Raw genomic sequence first — 25,643 nt, 5'->3', positions numbered from 1 at the left:
AGCAGTGGCAACGACTTTGGTAGTAACTAATCCTTTCTTCTTTCCAGTTCCAACATCATTCTGCAATTCAAAAAATATTTTAAAATTTCATTTCTAAGAATGACAAGTCTATAAACAAACTAAGAGAATCACTAGTGTGTCAATATTCAGCCTACAATTAATTAAAAGAATATACAAAACTGAAGTGTTGGCTTTTCTTTTCACTAACCTAGAATTTTCTCTTATAGTCGATGAATTATTTTTATTTATATCTAATATAAAACACTGTTAATCTCACCCCTCACTTTGTCAATCATTTTTTTAAAAAAAAATAACAAGATTTTAAATATTAAATCGACCTGGTAATCCAAATAAAAGAGACCATGCATGTTTATAAGAATATTTTTTATATACTCAAAGAATTTCTTATTCTTATCAAATAAATTGAGAAAACGTTAATCTCCCTCAATTGAATTAATATTTCATAAAAGGAAATTAAAACTAAGAAATTTTGATTAGCTTTCGCTAAATGTTCAAACATACCAAAAAGTTGGGTCACGGGGTGAAAACATATATATATATATAAACATAATTTATTTGATAACCATAGGTCTAGCCAAAATAAACGAATTAATTTTCTCTCTATATATATGAACTATATGAGGACAAAATTCAAATGCCGTCAATACCAAGTGTAAATAAATGCCCAAACTTCTCAAAATTTCAGTACAAAAAGCTAAAGGTTTTTGGTTATGCAAGTTTTTCCTACATAAAAAGCTAATTAGATAAAATAATTTTCTTTAGAAGAAAAAAAAATTTAGATAACCCTTTTTTTTTGTAAGAGAACTTCTCTAATATCCAAAATTCAGAAAGAAAGAAAAAAATCTCATAAATCTTTTTCAAAAAAATTGATCAAACAATCCATGCATCTTAAGTAAACACAAAGCACCATTGAAAGAATAATATCAATTAGAAGGAAAAAAAATTAAGGCAACATACCATCATTTGAGTATTATTAATTATTGAAATTGGTGTCGTATAAGGAACTATGTCTCGACAAGTGTTCATTTCATATGAATAAGCCGTGTATGCAAGAAGATAGAGATTAGACATCTTTATAAGAAACAAAAAAAAAAACAATAATAATAATAGTTGAGAAGTAGTGTGGTTTGAGGCTGAAATATCGAGGACTATATATAGATAATTAAATTGAGAAGATGGAAAGTAAATTTGAAGATAGATAAGAATGAAAATAATTTTTAGCACTTTTAGAAGAAAAATAATCTCATTCGTGATATTTGGTCAACGCTTATTTAGTGTTTATAGAAGACGAAATGGCAGATGTCCCAGTTTGATTAAGTTTATGTGGCACTAATTTTGCTGAGTCTAATAAAGTGCGTAGTTATACATAGTTAAAAGTGAGGGAATCTGCTTTATTCTTTGAACTTTTGAACCATATATATAAATAAAATGTTGATTCCTTAGGCAACATTTTGAACTTTCTTGCTTATAAGAAGATAAAAATATCACCTTTGAGTTGTACGAAATTAGAAGAAATTGAGTTCTTCTGCAAGATTTTCCTTTAAAGATAAACCGTTTAAATTCCCATCAAATTAAGTTCTTCTAAAAGATTTTCCTTTGTGAATGATCTTAATGAGATTGAAGGTATAAAAAAATAAGACGTAATATCATTAGTGGCAGTGAATTTTCTGGTCATTCTGCCTTTGTAGAATGTATGTTGCATTTTGATCAATGGATAATGTTGTTGTTGTATATTAAAAAATATTCATTACTATATAATAGTTGATTTGGTCAAAAACATGAGTAGAATTACATCATGTCAACATATCTAATAATCAAAAAGTTGGCACTAGCAAAATGTTTATTCAAGAACCATTGATGAAATAGCATATACATGAAAAATAGTGGGATCAATTGCCGTCACCACCATGGCCCCATCCTCCTCCGGCACCAAAACCACTACCACCATTTTGACCATCACCACTTCCGCCGCCGCCGCCGCCACCTCCTCCACCACCGCCGTTTGCACCCGATCCATGACCCTCTCCATATCCAATGCCAAAACCAGATCCGCCATCACTACCTCCTCCACCACCACCACCACCTCCTCCACCACCGTTTGCACCAGATCCGTGACCCTCGCCATATCCAATGCCAAAACCAGATCCACCATCACTACCTCCACCACCACCACCGCCGCCGCCGCCGCCGCCACCGCCAACAAGACCTACAATTTGACCAAATCCATCACTTTCACCCGATCCATGACCCTCTCCAAATCCAAAGCCAGCACCAAATCCACCATCACTACCTCCTCTACCTCCGCCGCCGCCGCGACCACCGCTACCTCCACCAAGACCTCCTAAAATATTGTCGAATCCGCCGTTGAAGTTCCTTGCAGAGGAAGTTTGCACCACAACTCCCAAAACAACAAGAAGCATCAACTTGCATATCATTTTTGTATCTACTTTTAGCACTGCACACAAAAATAGCATTTTCTTCTCAGGATTTCTGTTAGTTCTAACAAAAGAATTGAATTAAATTGAGGTATCTGCTAATTTTAAAATCACCTATACTACAACACAAAACTTTTCGTTAATGATAAGGGAATTCAATAATGCAATGTGTATAAATACAAAATCATTTTATCTTATTTTACTCAATATTATTTCACAACGAACGAGATTCGATTAAATCCCTTTCAATAGTTTGCTCCACTTTCGACAACCACAACAAGAAATAAATTTTAAGTGACTTTTTTTGGCAACTCATGCAGTCACCAATAAAAGTAAGAGTTTTTGCGACGAAATCGCCACAAAATATGGAAGCTAACACTAGTCATTATGACTTCCATTGTTAGCTCAAATCATATACACGTTGTTTAATTATTTTCGTTTAGAAAACGATCTAATTATCTTGAATTTAGACTTACTGCAAAATAGCGGATGCAGTAATATTACGTAATTCGTATTGAATTCTTCAAAAATATATTATTTTTAGAATATCTGACATGAATTTGTTAGTATTTTTTAAAAAGTTCAAGCAACATAAATCTATATATCACATCAAGAAAGAAGGGAAGAGGAATGTATCTTACTTTGCTTTTGTGGCCTTTGTTTTGTGAGGCTAAATGCTTGAACAGCCATGAAAATGCTAAAATATTACTTAGAATATTGTATTAATACTTAAGATGCTATGAAATTTTAGAATAGGAAGGGGTTAAATACTATGGGTAATGGCATGGTTAGTGACTATTAATTGGAAGTACAATTGATTAATCTATAAATGCTTGCAAACCGTAAAATAAAAAGTAAAAAAAATGAAGTGAATGTATGTATAGTTGAACATCAATAAAGAAAAGGAGTTACTAAAATTATATCTTGCGTTTCTAGATATTTATTGGAAGTAGAAAAATAATACTTCCTCCCTTTCAAAATATTTGTCGTGTTTTTCATTTACACGTTCCGTAAATATTAATTAGGATTTAGGAGGGGTATTTAACTAATTTATATTTCTAAGATATAATATTTTTTAATTGAGGTGATATTTGTATTCTTCTATGATCAAAGGGTAAAATGGGAAAAAAATCTTGAACTTATAAAATGACAAATACTTTCCCTTCATTCACTTTTTATTTGTTCACTTTGGACTTTGCACATTTCATAAGAAATAATGACGAATATGAGTATTTTATCATAATATTTATATTAATTGATGAATAGTTTTAAGTCTTGAAAAATAATGTGAAAAACAAGTACTTAATATTGAGGATAAAATAGGGAAAAGTTTTTCTTTTCTTACTACGTTAAAAGTGACAAGTAAAATTAAAAATCTATTTTTAAAATAATGAATAAGTAAAAGTGAATGAAGGGGGTATTTTGAGGCAAATATTTTTAATAAATACAACAAATATTTTGAGACGAATCCGAGGGAGTATATGCATTCCATTTTGAACTTTGAAATCTTGAAATCCAATGACTTAATTACTCGAAAGATGATCAAATATTCAAATTCCATTATAAATTATGTAAAAAAATAGAGTCTTGAAAAGTTAAAATTCATTTTTTTCTTTCGAAACTTATATAAGTTATAATCTCAGTATCTATGTGGGATAATGAAATTATTTTCGATAGACCCTTTTATCAAGAGACCAGCTACCTTTGTGGAATAGTAAAATTATTTCCGGTACATCCTCTGATCAAGAGACCAAATACTGTAATCAATAATTCAAAAGTTAACTCCCCACAAATTCTTTAAATTGTTGGAGTAAATTGTAGTTTAATTCTTGTATGATTTCTCATTTACAACCAATGTTTAGATATTAAATAATCTAATATTGTAAATTTGCAATTGAATTTGGATGAAGGTTTATCTTGGTTGTCCAAAATCCCTAGTTCTTCCCTCTTTATAATTATTCCTCATGCAAATTTCTTGAAATTTTGTTGGGACAACTACTTAAAATAGGCATTTCCTAGCGAAAACATCAATCAAATATGATCGACTTTAAATAATTATTGATCTTTATTAAAAAAATTGACTGAATTAATCTTTTTAAATTACGTAATTATAAAATCGACCAGAGGTGTATAGATAGCCTTTGATGCTTGTTGTAGTTGGTTTAAAGCTTTTTGTATTTTAATTTTTACTCTTCAACAACATTAATTTTGTTTTCTTAGTAACATAAGTAACATTATATCAAGCATTATTATCAATCTCTAATTATCAAAAAGTTTAATTTAAATTAGCAAAATATTTACTCAAGAGCCATTGGCCATATATATATATATCAAATTGTTTGCTTTTAATTTGCTTCACTTATTACATAAAAGAAAAAGAAAAAGAAAAATTAAGCTAATGGTGGGATCAATTGCTACCACCACCTTGGCCCCATCCTCCTCCGGACCCAAAACCACTACTACCATTTTCACCACCACCGCCGCCTCCGCCACCTCCACCACCGCCACCACCACCATTTGCACCTGATCCATGACCCTCGCCATATCCAATGCCACTACCAAATCCTCCATTACTACCTCCACCGCCGCCACCACCGCCGCCGCCACCACCAACAAGACCTCCTACAATTTGGCCAAATCCATCATTTGCACCCGATCCATGACCCTCACCAAATCCGAAGCCAGCACCAAATCCACCATTACTACCTCCACCGCCGCCGCCTCCTCCACCGCCGCCGCCAAGATCTCCTAAAATTTGGTCAAATCCACCGTTGAAGTTGAGTAAATTGGGTAATATTGGATTGTCAAGAAGCTTCCTTGCAGAGGAAGTTTGCACTACAACTCCCAAAATAATAAGAAGCATCAACTTGCATGACATTTTTGCACCTATAATTGTTAGCACTGCAAAAAAATATATATATTGCAAATTATTAGTTTTTTAAAATGAGACGTATTAAACCACAATGAAAAGTATGGCGTAAAGTCGAATCTAGAGCGAGTTCAATAAGATCAATCGAAATAGAGATGAATTTAGAATTCGAAAATTTGTTAAGTTCAACCTTTAAGATTTGGATACGTACTTTTGAAATCATATGTTCAAATTTAATATTTATTGGAGAAAGGCTACATTAGCCCTTAAACTGGTGAAGCAATTGGATGTCCAACTCATGATAATATATATGACATAACCGATCAATAGATACATCTTTGTCATATAATATTCCATGTACAACAAACTAAATAGATATCATATTCATGAAACACGATTAATTCACTTTCAAGATGTCTCGATGGTGAAATTTCTGTTAAATAGTGTAGAAGTTCGAGTCCTCCTCAAATATTATTGAGCATTCTCAATAAGAGAACTCCGATCAAATCGATACATATTGGGGGAAAAAAATACTCATACATACATGTATATTTTCTATATGTACGTAGATATATTATACTCATTATGAATTCACGGACTATATCATATCAAGAAAAAGGAAGAGTATATATATTTCTTACTTTGCCTTTGTGATCTTTGTTTGGTGAGGCTGAATGTTGAAGTAACCATCAAAGTGCTAAACTACTACTTTAGATTGCTTGTAAAAACATTTGAGTTACTATTAAAATTAACCTGAACATAAAGAGGTTAAATACTATAGGTAATGGGCATGGTTAGTGAAAATTTAACCATTAATAAACACTTGCAAAACGGAAAATTAATTATAAATTAACTGAATGTACATAGTTTAACATCAATAAAGATAAAGAGAGTTATTACAAAAGCATATTATATCATGCGTTTGTTATTAAGAAGTTATTTGCTTCACAAAGATTATTTTATTAAAAATATAATACTCCTTGGGTCCCAATTTACATAAAATAGTACAGATTTACATAAAATAGTACAGATTTCGAGAGTCAAATTTCTCTACTTTAACCGTGCATTACAATTTTAATGTTTATTTTTTAAAAAAAAATAATGTACATATTTAGAAACTATATAAAAAGTACTAAAGTCGTATGAATAACAATTTCAAATATTTAAAGTAGATATGAATAAATTACAGTAAAAGATAGGGCTGTACAGGACAAACCGATAAACCGCACCAAACCGACAAACCGAACCAAACCGGAAAAAAAACCCGACTAGTGGTTTGGTTTGACTTGGTTTGGTGTTTGAAAAAAAAAACCGACCATTATAGGGTTGGTTTGGTTTTAACTAAAAAAAGTCAAACCGAACCCAAACCGACCCAATTATAGATATACTACTTTTAAATTATGTTATACATAAAAATATTTATTAAAATGTAATTTATAAATATTTTTTAAAATTTTTTCATAATTTTTGTTTTCTTTCTTACATTTAGATTTGGACTTAAGTAGCCCATCTAAATAATATAAAAAAAAACTTATCTTATAAAGTTAAAACTTCAAACAGTGTTGTGCCTCAATCTTATATGTTGATATTTTGTAGTAGAACTCTTTTTAAGAAGCACTGCTCTGTGCTTTTTATTAGATACTATGAGAGACCCAAAAAAATCCGAAAAAATCCAAAAAACCCGAGAAACCCGAAAAAATCCGAAAAACCCGAGAAAAATTGATATCGAAAAACCCGACTTTTATTGGTTTGGTTTGGTTTATAGATTTAATAACCCGACACAAATGGTTTGGTTTGATTTGTAAAAAATTCGAACCAACCCGGTCCATGTACACCCCTAGTAAAAGATATTCTTGTTTGATCCTCGAAATCTAAATTATGTCGTATAAAGTGAGAAAGAAGAAGTAATTAAACTTAAAAATCTTAAAAGTTTTATCCCCCATCGCCTCACTAGCCGACTTTGTCCTTGCTATTTTGAGGTCATATCTAGTATCCCCCATCATCACTAGCCGACTTTGCCCTTGTTATTTTGAGGTCATATCTAGTATTCCAAGTCGTGAACACAAGAGAGGGAGGGGAAGGGAGGCTGGAGAGAGAATCAAACATGTAATAGCAGCAGGAGTTCACATACATTCAATCTGCAGGCAGGTAATTGTCTAGTGCTAAACTTACAATTCAAGTTTAGAAACTATTAAAACATTACACATTGAAATTTACATAAGAGTCATCTATTTTCTTGATTTGAAACTATAAACATCACAAACTAAAATCAAAGAGAAAATGTAGAGACTACAAAGTTACGTATACATAAAATGCTTGGGCAGAAGAGGGGGAAAAAATTACAAGGGAAATAAGCAGAGGGAAGCGATTTTCCACTTCTCTCCTCTATATATATTATAACTAATGACACACACAGATGGCGTAGATGGCGTTATCAGTGTCTTAAGGTTCCAGCTTCAGTGAAACCACTCTACACTGCCTGTTACGCTTGGCTGTCTTCATGAACACTACGGAGAGACAAGACGGGGCCCACCATGGTCGCCGGAATTTTTGCTCTCCCTTTAAGCAAGCCACTGAAGACATGAATTTGAATCAATAAAGATAAAAGGAACTATAGGACAGCAACAGCAGATTCACTGGAGTATTTCAATAGCTTCCCATTATCTCGAGAAAAAAAAAATGAAGCATCACTAGCTATGATTTTACAAATCTGTTTAGATGTACTTAGTAAGGTAAGAGAGTTTTAGAGAATGTCGACAGTGCTTGACGTGACGATCAAGACCAGATGACAAAATGTGTGTGCAAAATCCAAGGAATTCAAAACAGAATACATATAACTAACGAGGTAGAGGAATATAGCGCCATGGAACCATCACACCGTATTGGCAAGTGAATAAGTCCCAACTTCAAGTTTTGCAAAGGGGTTTTTTCACAAACAAAGAAAACACGAGTGAGTCACCAATCAAAGCTGATTAAAAATAACATATAACAAAATGTAATCATATTTCTGGAAAGTCGGACAAAGAAAGCTATCAAACTAAGAGATATGGTTTCATTAGTGAGCCAAGAGAGAGAGATTATAGGAACCTTTTATCCGCCTCAACTCCTTACACAACGTTATGAAGTCTCCCCATTTCATGTGGCATCTTCTTATAAACCGGAGAATCTGTTCAGTCGTGAACATGGACATCCCCTCCAAATACTCCCCATTAACACCATTTTCTTTGAAAATTTGACGATAGCTGCCAAGATTTATTTCTTCTAACCATAAACCTACATCCTGGCAAAACAATAGCGGTAACAGAATGTCAGTCATTGTTACGTTCCCTCGTGAACATATCTTATTCCTCAACCTCATGTTTTTTCGTCTCCCTCAATTAACACCTTAATCAAATGGATAGAGGTCAGAGAACATAGGATAATAAGAATTTATCGCAAATTACAACTATCCCACTTAAGAATATGAGGCTCCATTTTTCACCCAAGGGTGCGGCCTTGTGGGCTAATGGCCAATGAAGCGGGTGATAACGATGAGGTCTCAGGTTCAAGAGACAGCTAGCCTTGGTGGATAGAGTGGACAGTGTTACCGGTCCTTGTTGTTGGTGGGAGGTGTCAGGTATTTGGTGGAATAAGTCGAGGTGTGCGCAAGCTGCCTCGGACACCGCAGTTATAAAAAGATATCAAGCTCCATCTTGTAATAGTGAATAAGTATGCCAACTTATCATACAAGGCAACTTGACAGAAGGAGGGACGTCTTCGCAAGCAGGTTATCTAAAACTACTAAATAAATTTTTTCACCTAATAATTACATGAGCTCAAAGCATTCAAAGTATTATCCATTCACTAATTCTTTTAGGATTTTGAAGAACACAGGGAACAGATGCTCCCATAAATCAGTCACTGGTTCCTCAAGTCATGGATTTGACATTAGCCTTGGCATATGTCGATGGATTTGACTCTGTTCCTCAATTCACAAAATATCTAACTAAAATGTCATTCATATCAACTTCAACTCATCAGTCTATACACACACTAGAGATAAATTGTTAATCCTAAGCAGTAGTAAGAAGAATGGCATATGTCTGCTGTAGCTCTACTTCACATGTGATTACTTGCTGATGAGCTAACTTCCTCAAAAGTCGACACATCATCTACAGCTCATGGATGACGAATCGACACAAAGTCATCTAAAAGGAATTAAACACTCTAATAGGCGGAGTCAACCAAATAAGCAATCAATTTTTTTACTTTAAAAAAAAATAAAAATTCTCAAGTATATTACCTTTTTGCAAAAGACACGAAAGCCTGTTGACCAGGTCTTTGCTAAACAAAATGAAACAAAAGAAGAGTGCAAAAAGAAACACGCATTTTTCTACAGATAAAAGAATAAAGCACACTTGCAGAGCAGATAGACTTTGGTTGTTATTCCCTATCTAGAACTTCTTCCACTTTGCAGATTAGAATGCTTTCAAGACCAGAGGCAAAGATATGATTGTTTGAAGGACCCGATAATAGGCCATGAGCTTCAAACCAAGGAGCTACTGACAGAGAGAGTTTGACTCCGAGGAAGGTGGAAAGGGAGCCAAAAACAGAGTGCTAAGCTTGTGCATGAACAATGCTTAACACCTCACCCCCACCCCCACCCACACACATACAGAGAAAACTCGAGGGGAAAAAGAAGAAAGGAGGGGAAAAAACTCATTTTATGATTTAGTTAATCTCTCGGGAGAAAACCTTGTTTAATTCATCAGTTCATCTCTCCACTTTAGCCCTCTTATGTCAAATTTCCGTGCAAGTGTACTTTTTCAGTTTCTCCATCATAACCACGAATTTTTGTTTCTTCCTCCCTCTATGAGAACTTATTGATCAATACTATGTTTCTTTTAGTCTTATTCTGGTGCATCTGTCAGATGGACTTGTTACGTGAAGTTGCGAAACGAACATTGAAAATTCATAACTGATTTTAGGGAACCTAAACAAAAGTCCTCAAACTAACTAAGAAAAAACATTTTATACAGTGGCCACACAGGTTGCAAAATGAGACACTGAACAGAAAGATGTAGCATGTAGGATACTGAATTCACCACAACAACATAAAAATGGAACATGCCATTTACTAAAAGTCAGATAAAAGGATTTGGCAAAGATGCTAGATTGAAACTAAGCCAAACTTCCCACATCTCAGAGATTCTAAGAATTCCCACTGAAATCGCGTGGAGTTTGTAAAATATTTTTCCTTTTTTTCTGGAGAACGAATTCCAATGGATGGAACTTGCACTTTTGTCAAGTCGCACAAGTGAAGGCATTTTTGTCACTCAAGAAGGATATGCCAAGAAACTTATCAACAAGTTCGGGCTGAAGCAAAGTAAAAAGTGTGCTACTTTTGAGATAAACACAAGGTTAAGGCGTGATGAAGGCTCACTCCTTGCAGATCCCAAGCCTTTTTGAGCTCTTGTTGGAAGTCCTCTACATTTGACTATTACAAGACTAGATATTACCTTCTCTGTTAAGATATGTCAGCAGATTTATTCAATCATTAAAAAAGCCTCACCTGAAAGCTGCGAAGAGGATTCTGAAATATAGATATGGCTTTATTTTTTCCTGAAGAAGAATGATTTAATATTAACAGATTATACTGAAGCTGATCTTAGTGGCGATTTGGATGACTGAAGATCTATATCGAGCTATATTGTACTCTGTAGAGGAACAGGTGTTTCTTGGTGCAACAAGAAGCAAGACTCAATCTTTATCAACTACGGAGGCGGAATATAAAACATCAATTCTTACTACTCAAGAATGTGCCTAGCCCCAAAGACTTGTTGAGGGCTTGCATCTATCTATATCAAACCCAACTATAGTTTTTGGAAACGATCAAAGTGTCAAGCTTGCAAATAATCCGATATTCCATGCAAGAACTAAGCACATTGAGGTGGAACATAATTTCATCCGAGAAAAAATTCTTGATGGAACTATTAACACTTTAGAAGTGCAGTGTCAGGAGAATATTGATGACATATTCACCAAGTCACTTCCTAAAGCTTCTTTGAGTTCCTCACTGTGGAGCTTGGAATAATTTCCAAATAATCACTTTAAGAGGGGAGTATGAAAAAATTAAAGTTGATCTTCTGGAATATCATAGATTTTTTAAGTAAAGTTTCTAGAATGACCTAGTGTAATATCTTGAAGAAATATCTAGATCTTCTAACGTCTTGCTAGGTTAAGTAGATCATTCTTGTAAATATATCTAGAATAATAGCTAGAACCATCCATAGACAAGTATAAATGGGGGTGGTCTTGTGCATTTGTAACCAAGCCAATTTCCAAAAAGCTTTCTAGCATAACCATGTTTTCCTATCCAAAAACACCCTTTTCTTTCAAAGTGGTCTCTTTAGTTGAATCCTCCAACCTTAATTATCGATCTTGAGCAAGCAGAAAGTGCTTTCGTCGCTATTTTCTTTTTTTACTTGGGTTTGATGCACTTCAGCCGATGGTCTTTCGGAAACAACCTCTCTACCTCCACGAGGTAGTGGTAAGGTCTGCATACATTTTACCCTTCCCAGACCCCACTTAGTAGGATTTCACTGGGTATGTTGTTGTGCTAAGTTCATGAAAGACTCTTGAATAAATACTCTTCAAATTCACTCTTGAGCTCCTCATTTTACACCTAATCGCGCACCAAATGACCTCCAGTATAACCTTTCTATATCCCATACCATCCATTGTTCTTGAGACTTATTTTTCATTTTTTTTCCAGGCATCATGTTCTGGGCAACTATTAACAGTCAAGATTTCTAATCCCTAGAGCCGTAGGCACTACAGAGAAAAAAAAAGCTTCAAATACTACCCAGATCAAAACTTCAACACCATAGTCAGAGGTGATGATCAAAAAGTTCATTTCTCGACCACACTCACAAGATTCGGATAATCAAGAATATTATCATACACCCCAACTCCTAGCAATACCCGAAAACACAATCGAATATTAAGAAAAAAGGCATCCCACATCAGAAATGAGAAGAACCCAAATACAAGAAATGACCAATAAAAAAAAGCAGCACCACACAACAACAATATACCCAATGTAATCCCACAAGTACAATCTAGGGTGGTGCCTCATGAAGTAGAAAGGTTGTTTCGATAGACCCCTCGACTCAACTGAAGCATACAAAAGAATAAAGTAAGGAAGGCAAAAGCGACAACATACAACAACAACATCCCAGTGTAATCCGACTAGGTGGGGTCTAAGGAGGAGAGTGTGTATGAAAGACCTTACCCCTACCTCGTGGGGTAGAAAAGGTTGTTTCTGAAAGACCCTCAGCTCAAGTAACTCATAACAAAGCAATGTTAAAAATAACATACAGACGCAAAGCAGAGACAACAAAAAATAACAAAATCATTACATAGCATTAAAAAAAGACACCACAACAACATCAAAATAATACGCTAAACCGAAGCAAAGAACAACAAGTATTAATAAAAATCGAAGGGCAAAAAACTACGAGATTAGTGCTAATTCTACTGAAATGCACGCACACAACACTTAAACTACCTACTAACCTTCTACCTTAATCTAAATTGCACAAACTCTTCACTTTCAATACTACACCCGTGTCAAATTCTCCAAAAATACACTACTTTTAAAGAAACCAACACACACCCATATAAACATTTTTGAAGAATCCGAGCAACATAAACCTTAATCCTCAACGTCCAAAAGCAGTAAACTCACAAGATCTACAAGTGCAATTTTGATAAATGCAAATAAAATAAAATAAAAAAGTACCTCAACTGTCCAAATAAAGAAATCAAGTGGTTCTGGTGGCTTTTCTTTGCTTATTATCATCTCTCAGTATCAAAATACAACTGAATTGAATTTTCCTAACATTTAAAAAAAACAAATAAAATCATAATTTCACCCAAAACAATTAACAAAATAAACAAAATCTCACATATAACAACCCACAAATTACTTACCTTGTAATGATAATTAAATGTATTGATTTAGGGTTTTAAATTTTCTACTGAAAAGAGAGAGAAGGAAAAATTCAGTTAAGTTTTTTTTTTTTTTTCTTGCTTTTTTTTTACTTTAAAGTTCTCTTTTTTTGTAACTATGTGGGCCCTATATGGGACCCATTTGTTTGTTTTTTATGTTATTTGCGGAATTATATGTTTGTGTCGCTTCCTTCTACTTCCACGCGATTTCTCTCTGAGGATATACCACGTGTATTCTTAAGAATATTGCAGCTAAAAATATTTTCTTCTTTTATTTTTATTTGTTCATTAAATAAAAAAATATTTTTTTTATTTTAGCATATTGAGAAGAAAAAAAATCAAGACTTTTAAAAATGTTAATAGTCATGAATATTATGATAAAATATGCATATAACATGATAACATATCATTTATTATTTTTTTTAAAAGTACAAAAATAAAAGTGAATAAATAGAATAATTATATGTGCCTTTAATTTAATTTTTATATTCGTAGCAGTATATATTTAATGTATAATAGATATATAATTGATGTATATTGTATTGAAATATCTTAAGATTTGAAAATTCTCGAATAAGATAACCTTTCGAATTACTACCAAATCTACTAACATGTAAGATATAATTTGATGAACTGAAACATCTTAGTAGTTTGAAGGAAGAAAAAAATAAAAGTGATTTTCATAATAGTAGCGAGTAAAATAAGAGTAGTTTAAATCGAAAAAATGGTTATTGTGAAAAAGAAATACAAGTGTCATCCTACTAGGCGAAGCAGCTCAAATATTATTAAAAATTTTCATATCTATAAATATTAATATTACTTAAAAAAATACTGTCTACGCCACTGTGACACACAATCTAGACAAGTATCCCATACTGAAAGATCTCAAAGATACGTACTGTGAACTTAGACAAGTGTTGCATTATCCCAACAAATAATTTTATATATAAGTAAAAATGAGATCATGTCAAAAAATAAAAGACAAGAGCATCAAATCATCTCATACATCTTATCTGAATTATTTCCCTAATATAATAAAAGAAAGTTTGTGAATAGTTACATAAGTTAATTAAATATTGTCCAAAGTAAAAATGAAGCAGTTTAATGCACAAAGTATTTTGCATTAGCAAAGTTCCGCACCTTACATAGCGTGATATAGACAATTTACCTAATATAAGTATTATAAGTAATTATTTTTACAGCTCGAACTCATAAATTATAGATTATACGTAGATAACTTTATTGTTGCTCCGAAGCCTCTCTCTGTATTGCTCAAACTGGGATACTTTACACTTCTTGATCCCTCAATTATTGATAAATTTTTATTTTAATCCTTCTAATATCTTACTAAACACATTGAACCTTTAATTAATTAAAGTATTTTAAAAAAAATCCAGGTCTTTTCAATAATTTCAAAAATCGACTACAAAAAAAACCCAAAAAGTTTGAGTTGATGTGGTTTTTCTTAAATAAATGAAAATGAATAGCAAACAACCCAACCCAATCCAAAACAGTCACACCAGCCTATCCAATCCACATCCTGACTTGACATTTATGCAAGAGCCTATTTTCGTAACTCGAACCCTAACCTGCTGATTATATGATAATAACTTTATCAATTACGTCAAAACTCTATTTTGATATAGTATGTAAATTTTTTAAAATTTATGGGTCATTTATCATGTTAAATTTGTCTATTGAACTATGTGTATACATATACTCTGATGTGATATTTTGTGAATTAAAAGCATAATTGGAGATCAATTGTAAAATGTATATCCTTTTATGACTGATACCTGAGTCGGCTTGTGTGCACTTGGACTATTTCATCGAGTACCTGCTTCAAGTATCTGAATTTTGTCCTCTAAGTGATAAACAGAGAGAGATAAAACCATCGATTCTATTTTAGGACCACGAGAAGTGGCAACGGGCAAGTTATCAATCAATCAACTATACCTCAATCTCAAAACAGTCGGGGAGGAGTGACAAGTTAGAAAGAACAACATTTCATTATTAAGATACTTTCCAAGTTTCAGGCTTCCATGATATGTTCCCTGTCATCACTCAATTCTGATGTAAAATGCATCTGCAAACTAGTTACAGAAAAGCTAAAACAGCCTGATCAACAGTCAATAATTTGGTTATTTATGGTAAAACCTAACATTTGTTTCCCGTTTGCTAAGAAACATAATTTATACAGTGAATCTACGATAACACACCTCCATCGCCAATAACGAGTTAAGAAGTGTACCTATAGAAATGTAACCTTCTTTTCTCCCCTTCTGGAAGAGAATAACTGAAGAAATTTGTGAGATTTGAAGACAAGTGCTGTAGGAACTCTACTTCTGGATAAATTGATTGCTTTGCATCAGATGGTTGATATTCAATTTGCACCAATATGAACAGCCATGTCAAGTCCAACATGTTTGTTTTCACCCGATTCAGGTATGGACTCTCCGACATGTTTGTTTCCACCTGATTCAGGTATGGACTCTCCAACATGTTTGTTTCCACCTGGTTTAGGTATGGACTCTCCAACATGTTTGTTTCCACCCAATTCAGGTTTGGACTTTTCAACATGTTTGTTTCCACCCGATTCAATTCTGGACTCTCCGACATGTTTGTTTTCACCTGCTTCAGTTTTGGGCTCTCTGATATGTTTGTTTTCACCTGATTCAGATTTGGACTCTCCGGCATGTTTGTTTTCACCTGCTTCAGTTTTGGGCTCTCTGATATGTTTGTTTTCACCTGATTCAGATTTGGACACTACGACATGTTTGTTTTCACCTGATTCAATTCTGGAATCTTCACGTACGCCTGCTGTACCGGTATCAGGTGCCGCTGAAATTTGGCCTATAGCCTTAGAAGTTGAGAAATCATGGACATGATGTCCTTCATATGTTGTAATGACCAATTTTGGATCATGGGATGCCCTCTCCACATGCTTCTTCACAGGGCAACCAGCAACTGAACATCTGTAGTAACTCCTACAGATGGAGAAGTTGGCATTAGAGAAAGAAAAAGCATTTCAGATAGAACTGGAGGGTTGAAAGCTGACAGACATGTTATCCAAAATACGAAACAAGTAATCAAAGCAACACACAAAATGGAAACCTCACGGGGACTACAAAATATCAAAAATTAGTTACTAGGTATGTTGTTGATTACTGGTTGAATTTATACACTTCAGTAGTGTTGAAGAATCCCACATCGGATGAAAAAGGGATGGGTGGTCACCTTATATGGCTTTGGGCAATCTTCCCCTCATGAACTAACTTTTGGGGTTAAGTTAGGCCCAAGATCCATTTCTTTACATGGTATCAAAGCAAGGTCCATCCCAGTTATTGTTTACCGATGTTAGGCCGTATTGAATTGCCCACGCACCAGATGTCTAGTCCTAGGTGTAAGGTGAGGTGTTGAAGAGTTCCGCATCAGATGAAAAAGAGATGGGTGATCTCCCTATATGACCTAAGATCCATTTCTTTACAAGTAGACAGGCCGAATGTTAAATTTCAACAATTATAGCAATTGTTTGCAAGCAATGATCCATTTAGCAACCACTCATGTACTATAATCACGCTCATAGATCAAAAGCATAGTTCATATTTTACAGGAACAGAAACTATTCGACTCATGCCTGACAACTGTTGAATTCTCTTTGCACCTTATCAATCTAAATAAAGGAGTCAGAACAAACATGGTATCCATAACTGACTGCAGAAATAATAATTTGCTGGACTACAATTAGACATACAAATGCGCAAAACTTTATGGTAAATCCATCTATCCAGATTATCAATAATTGCAGATAAAGAAAAGGAAGTGAGCCAAAAAGGAAGACCTTTTTTCCACCAATAGTCTAGTTTCCTAACTTTACTATCAGTGACAACATTACACGTATCATGAGATTAGTATGTAACAGCACTGCAGCAAAATATGTCGAGGATCAAAAAAAGATAGTGAGGAATGATAACACCTGATATTCAAAAGTATTGAAAGAAAGAATCTTCAGGCATGGGTATTTTGTGCATATATGTTTGAAGTAATAATTATATGTACCTCGGGTTTGGATTGCCTTTTACAATTTTTTGCCCATATTTGCGCCAGCGCTGACCATCATTGATTATATCTACTTCGCTCATGGTCTGAACAATGTGTCGTGGTTCACTATGGGACTTAACAGGTGGAGTATAATCTGTAGCTACTATGTCCTTTTTTCTGTTGCAAAACAATCACACAACTATTAATTTTAAAAGAGTATCTAGTACCTGAAAACACCAAAGACAAACACAGCTTGGGCTTCAACATACTGTCTTTTTGAGTCTGGAACATCATCCTTATCGACCTCATTTTCTAATTTATGTTGCTTCAAAGGCGTAACCTTCACACCACCACAAGCTGATACAACGTCCAACGCAAGCGGGACTTCTGATGGCTTACTAGGTTCACATGTTTCTCGGGGCGTAGTAGATTTCTCACCTTCAGCTGATAAATGTCACTTGTAAAATTAGTAAAGAATCTAGGTCAAAGAAACTCATAATTCACTAAGCAATCTTGGGTACCTTCTAATGCAGTGATAATTGGAATGTCTTGTTGTATCATTTGCAAAGGGAGTACCAACTCGGGGGACATCTGGGGAACACTTAGAGTTTCCGGATGTTCATGCTTCCCAATATAGTGGATATCTGTAATATGCCCGTCATGTGATCTCTCCACTTGCTTTTTTGCTAGACAATTAGGGTATGTGCACTTGTAATAACTCCGAGTAAACTCATTTCCTTTCACAAGCTTCTGACCATATTTTCGCCAGTTATATCCATCTTCTGATGGTTTTTCAGGTGCCTTACTGAGAGTCATTCCTTGATCAGACGTCAAGCCATGGACACTAGTGTCTGGGTTCCGCCTTGGTTGCAACTTATCCAAAACTTTCTCACGCTTTATATGATAACTAACTCGTTGTTGATCAGACTGTGATACAAAAACCTCCATGTTCGAAGTTTGCATTTGATCTGAAGAATCTGAAGCCTTACCAGATAACATGGAAACCACTTTGTCTTTTACACTAGACTCTGATCCACGTGATTTTGCATCTGAGTCCTTTGGGAAGCTAGAAAGTTGACTAGATCCGGATGCATCAGCCTCACTTTTAAGACCCAGTTGCTTCTGCACATTTTCTGACTGATTCTCTTGTACTCTAGAAAGAGAAATAGCTTCTTGATTGGATTGTGACATATTAATCCCTTTATCACATTGACTCAGCCTCTTCTGCAGCTCACCAGAAATCGATTTGCTGGTTGTCTCTTTTAACTCTGATTTGCTAGTTGCAGGGTCAGGGTCCGGCTTCTGCTCTAAACTCTCGGAGAAAACTTCATCTGTTGCCTCTTCTTTAGGGGTACCCATTATCCTGCGCAAAGACGGTATTTGAATCATGAGTACCAAATTATACACACTTTTGGGAATAAAGTACAAGTATATGGGCTTACAAAATCATATTCCAATTATCGTGCTGTGAATTTTCAAAAAGGTAATTAGCAGGAATATAGAAGCTGTGATTTAGTGGCGTACATTAGGGTGATTAAGGATATGTATGAGGGTGCCAAAACCAGTGTAAGGACAGTAGGAGGGGACTCAGAGAACTTCCCAGTTGTGATGGGGTTGCATCAAGGATCATCCCTTAGTCCGTTTTTATTTACCTTGGTGATGGATGGATTGACGCGACAAATTCAAGGTGAGGTGCCATGGTGTATGCTTTTTGCGGATAACATAGTCCTGATCGATGAGACTCGTAGCGGAGTTAACGCTAAGCTGGAGGAATGGAGACATACCTTGAAGTCTAAACGGTTTAAGCTGAGTAGGACCAAGACAGAGTACCTAAAGTGCAGGTTCAATGAGACACCTCATGAGGCTGGCGCGGAAGTTAGGCTTGGTGACCAGGCCATCCAAAAGAAAAGTAGTTTCAAGTACCTTGGGTCAAATAATGAAAGGCAATGGGGAGATTGATGGTGATGTCACACATCGTATTGGGGAAGGGTGGATGAAATGGAGGCTCGCTTCCGGTGTGCTCTGTGACAAGAAGATGCCACCACAACTTAAGGGTAAGTTCTACAAAGTGATGGTTAAACCGGCTATGTTATATGGGGCGGAGTGTTGTCCAGTTAAGGTCTCTCACGTTCAAAAGATGAAAGTAGCCGAGATGAGAATGTTGAGATGGATGTGTGGGCATACCGGGAGCGACAGGATTAGAAATGAGGCTATCCGGGACAAGGTAGGAGTGGCCTCGGTGGCAGACAAGATGTGGAAAATGCGACTGCGATGGTTTGGACATGTAAAGAGAAGAGATGCAGATGCCTCAGTGAGGAGGTGTGAGAGGTTGGTCATGGATGGTTTCAGAAGAGGTAGGGGTATGCCGAAGAAATATTGGGGAGAGATGATTAGACAGGATATGGCGCAGTTACAGCTTATCGAGGACATGACCTTAAATAGGAGGGTGTGGAGGACCCACATTAAGGTAGAAGGCTAGTACATAGTCTCGTTATCCTTCCCTATTAGTAGGCGCATTAACGCACTATAATTTCTTTTGTGGAGGACTTAGATTAGGATAAAATGTTAGGTGACTTAATCTTACACCACAGTAGTTGTTGTTCTGCTCATTGTTTATTGCCATTTGATTTCTGCATTGTATTTTTGTTTATAGGTATGGGGCCATTGTACTTTGATTATCTTATTTATTTATAGTAGTTATTGCCTCTTTCTTCCCGTACTATTCTATCATGACTTTCTCACTTTTGCTATTTCTTGATTTCATCTTGTTTTTGATATGTTTGTCCCTATCTAACCTTTTATCTTATTTTCCTCTCTTGAGCCGAGGGTCTTTCGAAAACAGCCGCCCTACCTTTCAAAGTGGGGTTAGGTCTGCGTACACTCTACCCTCCCCAGACCCCACATGGTGAGACTATACTGGGTTTGTTGTTGTTGTTGTTGTATAGAAGCTGTGATTTAACAGTTCAACAGTTGTTGAATTTGGATCTATTTGTACATGAAAAATAAATAGTTCCAAGGACATGAGAACAGAAGAACATAGCAGTTCATGGGAAAGGAAGCATTTTGTTGACAGTTACTGACCGACAAGTTGAGCGACTTGGGTGCGGGTACCCGACACGGAACCGAGGGTCGGATTCGGCAAAATCTAAATTTTAAGATTCGGGGGTACGGATCCAGGTATGGATACAGGTGCTAGGATTTGGCTAAAAAAAAGTCAAAATTATAAAAATAGAGCTATAAAGATATTCTAAATTGTCAAAAAAACAACATGCTAATAATTGATTCAGAAATTGTTCCTCTTTTCTATGAGAAAGAAACATTTATAAATAGAAAATATTGACCAAGAGGAAAAGCTAAAAAAGACTGAACGTATGTCATTTCCCATGTCCTAAATCTGTTTTATCTTTTATTTTGAGAAATCAAAATCTCAATTTCCACCCCCACCCCCCAAATTTGTCATGGACTCCGGTCAAAGTATCCGATGTGGGTTGACTGAATCCCACACAAATCCTGCATTTGCACCCATGTCGTGTCAACACGGGTTCGGCAATAAAAATGATTCTGCACAACTTAACTGATTGATATATATAAGAGTGAAATTCTATATATTCAGATTTAAGTTGGTCCAGACAAATAAAAAACAAAAAAAATGCATAAGATATCTATGTAGTCACATTTGCCTATGGTGCAAGCGTGTTTTACACATTCAATTGTGTCACTACTTTTTTATTTCGCGTGACTACCAGATACATGTCATTTGGTATGTAAGATCAACAAAAGGCTAGGGGAAATTGTTGCCCAAGAAATGGCTAATTTGTGTTGAAAATTTTGAGAGAAAACACAATGAATTGAAATTAATGACACGGCAAACTAGGAAGTAAACTGCTGAAAAGGAAAGAAGAGAAAGCTACCTTCATTTTGCAATCTACAAACTACACTTATTTCAATATCTGGACTTTTTTTCTACTTAATTTCTCATTACTGGAGAAAGTACCTTATTTAAGCGCAATGACAATGATTATTCAGGTGAGAGTCCCCATTCACCAAACCTTTACAGGAAAAAAAAATCACAATATCAAATTGGGCAGAATTGGAAAAATAAGCCATTTCTAGCTGTATAATTAAATTAGGATAAAGGGGTAAAAAACATAGATAAGATAATAGTTTGAAGGGTTTAAGATGATGAGATAGTAATATATGTTCATTTTTTAAAGGGAAATAGCAATAAATATTATTGAAATCACCATCTACAAACACTCAAGGGCATTCTTAGTGGTCAATGATGTGGTTTGAGAACCATGAGGTCTCAAGTTGGAATCCCGACAGAGACAAAAACACTAGATAATTTCTTCCCATATGTCCTAGCCTTGTCCATGGTGGAAGAGTTAGTTGGTACTTGTGAGCAAGCTAGCCCAAAGGCCATGGTTATCAAAAAAAAGATCACCATCCACAAGCCTTGTGTAGATGACAAATGTTCTAAACTGTCAAAAATAATACTCTCTCCATCTCATTTATGTGAAGGTGTTATTGTTTGGGGAATCAAAAAGTTTTTTCTTTAACTATAATTTTCTCAAACTTCTTTAAATATTCTGAGTCAATAGCTATGTTGACTTGTAGTATCTTTCGTGTAGTTTTCAAATATGTAAATTTTATTTTTTTTAAATTGAATAAACCAAAAGTAACATTTTACTTTACCCAATCATGGGAATATCATCCATGCTCCAAACTATGACCCAATAAACTATTCAAAATCACACATTTCTATCTTACAAACACATAATAACCAATCAAGACCTCCAATTTTGTGACACAAAAACTAGCATATTTCTCAATTGTTGTGACAAGGAGGATGACATTTGATTCTTAATGTATATTTGTATTTCTTTAATCATAACAACAATGAATACTGCAAACCATGCCCTAAATTTTCCTTTCTGTACATGTTTCCTCACCTAGAAAGGAAGGTATACAATTGAAAAAATAATTAACATGTCATGCAAAATATGTAGTTTATTTCTCGCTCTCTTTTCACAAGTCCAAAGCAATTTTTGTATTATATCTTCGCTATATTTTATGTGTATAAAGGAACAGTTAGTAATAATTTGTAACTGCTTTCCGGTGATAGTACTGACATTTGTAGACATACAACTTAAGATATTACTTGAACATTTCCCCATCGCTTAACACAAACAAAAGCAATGGTCCATCTTAATTCTAGATCAATGAATGTGAAATGCTGAACTATTCCCACTTAATAAGTGAAGCCACGAGGAAGTTCCAAGGAGAGAAAAGAAAAGAAAATGGATAAATTGGGGTGGTATGACCATCTAAGTTGTTGTTATGCATTTGGAACTTACTAAATAAGTTGGTTTCTTAATAGTTATAGGAGGTCGATACAGAATGCCATTTTCAGAAGTTATAAACATGAAAAACTGTGTTGTTCTATGACATGTCATTGACGAGATAACTAAGCTTTACGCTGTTTCTTTTGGAAATGACAAGAAGGACTTAGAAATCTAGAAATTCTCCTATATGGCACCATGAACACGGCGAACCAATTAATTTTCATGATCATGCGAAGCAACACGTAGAAATCTTGGGACACTTATCGGAATTTCTATTTAGCAATGACTACATAGTTTATGAAGAAAAATTGGGTTTTCACCACAAAAACCTTATGCTCAACACCTTCTTGCTAGAGTCTTACCAGCAACTTAAAAAGGGTGCAAAAATCAATTAGGAAGGAGAAAAAATTAGCACCATAAACATAGCAAATTTTAAATACGGAGAGCGACATCAAGTACTCACTAAAGCACTAGTCTTTAATCACCATAAGCTCTAGAACACAACTAAACTCCCCAACACTCCAAAAGAACGTTAGAAATCCAGAAACAGTAGGACAAAAAAACAAAAGAATTGAAAGTCAAACTGAACTACCAAAAGAAAAACCATCAATTCAAAACCACAAATTCACAAAATAATAATCCCTAGAATGTAACTAAATTCTCGAAATTCTACAACACTCAAGAAACCATTACAAACCCAGAAACAGTAGCACACAGAAAACGAAAGAACTGAAAGTTAAACTGGACAAAATCTCGAGGAATCTTAGTAGCTCAGTTGGTTGGTTAGCTACCTAAACATTCACCTTGTTGGTGAGGTTCGATTCCTCATCTTGTAACCCCCTTCCCCGTTTCCCCTCCCCCTACCTCCCAAAAAAAAGCACAAAACCCCATCAATTCAAGACTCCAAAATTTCTACAACACTCAAGAAAACATTAGAAACCCAGAAACAGTAACAACAAAAAGCAAAAGAATTGAAAGCCAAACTAAACAAAAACACCCATCAATTCAAAACCCAAAATTCACATTATAACAATCCCTAGAACATAACTCAATTTTACAAAACTCTAAAAAACATTAGAAACCCAGAAACAGTAGTACAAAACCAAAGCAAAAGAATTGTTTTTTTTTTTTTGTAAAATCCATCAATTCAAAACCCCAAATTCACAATATAACAATCCCTAAAACATAACTCAATTCTACAAAACTCTAAAAAACATTAGAAAACCAGAAACAGTAGTACAAAACAAAGTAAGAGACTTGTTTTTTTTTTGTAAAACCCATCAATTCAAAACCCAAAATTCACAGTATAATAAGCTCTAGAAACATAACAAAATTCTACAACACTCAAGAAAACCTTAGCAATAAGCCCAGAAAAGGAAAAACTGAAAATCCATACCTTCTTCTTCTTCCTGCTTAATTTTGCCCCAATTTTCACCTGGGGTTTGTTGGGTCTTTATTATCAAGCAACAGAGAAACTCAAAAGGAGGAGCTGTTCATTGACTTAGACCAAGTACTACACATAACACAGCTAACCAAAAACCAAAAAAAAAAAAATATTACTTGTAATCAAGAATCTAAATTTACTTGTTCAACCTTCGGATTAGAGTGAAGTCAGCCGTTGGATTTGCATAACAAACTTTTTGGAAGAGAAGATTGGAGGGCGTGGCGTAGGGGTAGGGGGTGAGGGACCATTGAAATTGGGAAAAAAGCAAGTTTTTTTTTTTTTGATTTATGAAAGTGAATTCTATTTATAGCTGTTTGGTTTGACTTATATTTAAACCACTCATCAGTTGAAAACTGTTTATAAGTTAAAAAAAAATAAGGTTAGGCCAACTTTTTTTTTTTTACTTATAAATTATTTTCTACTTATAAACTGCTTAAAATAACTTTATTCAAATAAATTCAACTATTTATTAGAGATTATTTTAAGCATAAAATAACTTTAAATTAATAAATCAAACACTTTAAAAAAACTGAAAACAACTTATAATTCAATTCAAACGTTCTCTTACTACTATTATTTCCTAAATGGGATTTCCCTACTAGGGACACATGTCGTATGTTCATTGGAACAGATTACAGTAAGAAATATTTAATTTTTTTTGATTTTTGACTTTTTCCTTTCAACTATTCCTTTTTGACTTCTTCTTTATTTTAGAGTAATGGTGTTTTAATGTAAGGTTGGTTGTAGTCAACTTTAATTAAGTAGGGATTATAACATAGTTGTTAGTTATTCCTCTCTTTGAACCATTTTACTTCTTGTATTTTTGTTTAACACGTTTCTTCAGAAATAATATAGTTGGACTATTATATCGTTAGTTATTTAAGACTGTTTAGTAATTGATTAGAACTATGCAGATATTATTGATGCACAGATTATTTTATGTAGAATTTAGTTTGTCATATATTAATGATTCCGTACTTATCTCATGTATAAATAATGTATAGATCCTCTCATAACTTATACTCGTGCATTGATTTATGCGAGTTCTTAAATTGTGAATCAAATATTGTATTAATTTTATAGATAAATAACTTACCTCATAATCAACTACCAAAATGTAGAATTACTTATGCAGAATTTAATATTTGCATAACTCGCCTCCAAATCAGCTGCCAAACGACTCCTTAAAATATCAATCTCCTTTCAATAAATACATACTATCACTATTCATGTGTCTTATCCATCGATAACACATTCAATTAGGATCTGAAGCAATTAATTGTGGTCATAGTTATTAAAAAAAAAAAGGGCAACTCGGTGCACTAAAGCTTGCGCAGGGTTCGGGGAAGGATCCGACCACAAGGATCTATTGTACGCAGCCTTACATAGCATTTCTACCAGAGGCTGTTTCCAAGGCTTGAACCCGTGACCTCCTGATCACGTGACAGCAACTTTATCAGTTACTCCAAGGCTCCCCTTCGTGGTCATAGTTATAA

At 34.5% G+C, this 25,643-nt stretch overlaps 4 protein-coding genes across 7 annotated transcripts; all 4 read right to left on the bottom strand.

Moving 5' to 3' along the window:
• Positions 1–1,910: 1,910 nt before the first annotated feature.
• LOC129870992 (putative glycine-rich cell wall structural protein 1) lies at positions 1,911–2,456 on the bottom strand. Its single transcript, XM_055945858.1, has one exon. The coding sequence runs from the start codon at positions 2,454–2,456 to the stop codon at positions 1,911–1,913; it is 546 nt and encodes a 181-aa protein (XP_055801833.1).
• A 2,407-nt stretch (positions 2,457–4,863) lies between these two features.
• On the bottom strand, positions 4,864–5,334 carry LOC129870990 (putative glycine-rich cell wall structural protein 1). Its single transcript, XM_055945856.1, has one exon. It carries the CDS (start codon positions 5,332–5,334, stop codon positions 4,864–4,866), a length of 471 nt encoding a protein of 156 aa, XP_055801831.1.
• Positions 5,335–7,412: 2,078 nt separating this feature from the next.
• LOC129871024 (uncharacterized) lies at positions 7,413–13,388 on the bottom strand. The gene is made up of 4 exons (XM_055945890.1): positions 13,300–13,388; positions 13,109–13,203; positions 8,413–8,605; positions 7,413–7,898 (listed from the first exon to the last, which is right to left on the bottom strand). Exons 2-4 carry the CDS (start codon positions 13,166–13,168, stop codon positions 7,768–7,770), a joined length of 384 nt encoding a protein of 127 aa, XP_055801865.1. The 5' UTR covers positions 13,169–13,203; positions 13,300–13,388; the 3' UTR covers positions 7,413–7,767.
• Positions 13,389–15,439: 2,051 nt separating this feature from the next.
• On the bottom strand, positions 15,440–24,393 carry LOC129871023 (probable WRKY transcription factor 3). Of its 4 annotated transcripts, none has more exons than XM_055945886.1 (6): positions 24,100–24,389; positions 21,353–21,407; positions 17,880–18,721; positions 17,628–17,802; positions 17,377–17,535; positions 15,440–16,304 (listed from the first exon to the last, which is right to left on the bottom strand). In XM_055945886.1, exons 3-6 carry the CDS (start codon positions 18,715–18,717, stop codon positions 15,701–15,703), a joined length of 1,776 nt encoding a protein of 591 aa, XP_055801861.1. In that variant the 5' UTR covers positions 18,718–18,721; positions 21,353–21,407; positions 24,100–24,389; the 3' UTR covers positions 15,440–15,700. The 4 variants fall into 4 exon arrangements, with proteins under 4 accessions (XP_055801861.1, XP_055801863.1, XP_055801864.1 ...); XM_055945888.1 differs by lacking the exon at positions 24,100–24,389 and adding an exon at positions 23,495–23,518; XM_055945889.1 differs by lacking the exon at positions 17,377–17,535 and having other exon boundaries at positions 17,586–17,802; positions 24,100–24,393.
• Positions 24,394–25,643: the final 1,250 nt, after the last annotated feature.

The sequence above is a fragment of the Solanum dulcamara genome, chromosome 10 (assembly GCF_947179165.1).
Source record: "Solanum dulcamara chromosome 10, daSolDulc1.2, whole genome shotgun sequence".
Taxonomy (NCBI): domain Eukaryota; kingdom Viridiplantae; phylum Streptophyta; class Magnoliopsida; order Solanales; family Solanaceae; genus Solanum; species Solanum dulcamara.
The sequence above is the reverse complement of the archived record's forward strand: the minus strand, read 5'-3'. Positions and strand labels throughout refer to the sequence as shown.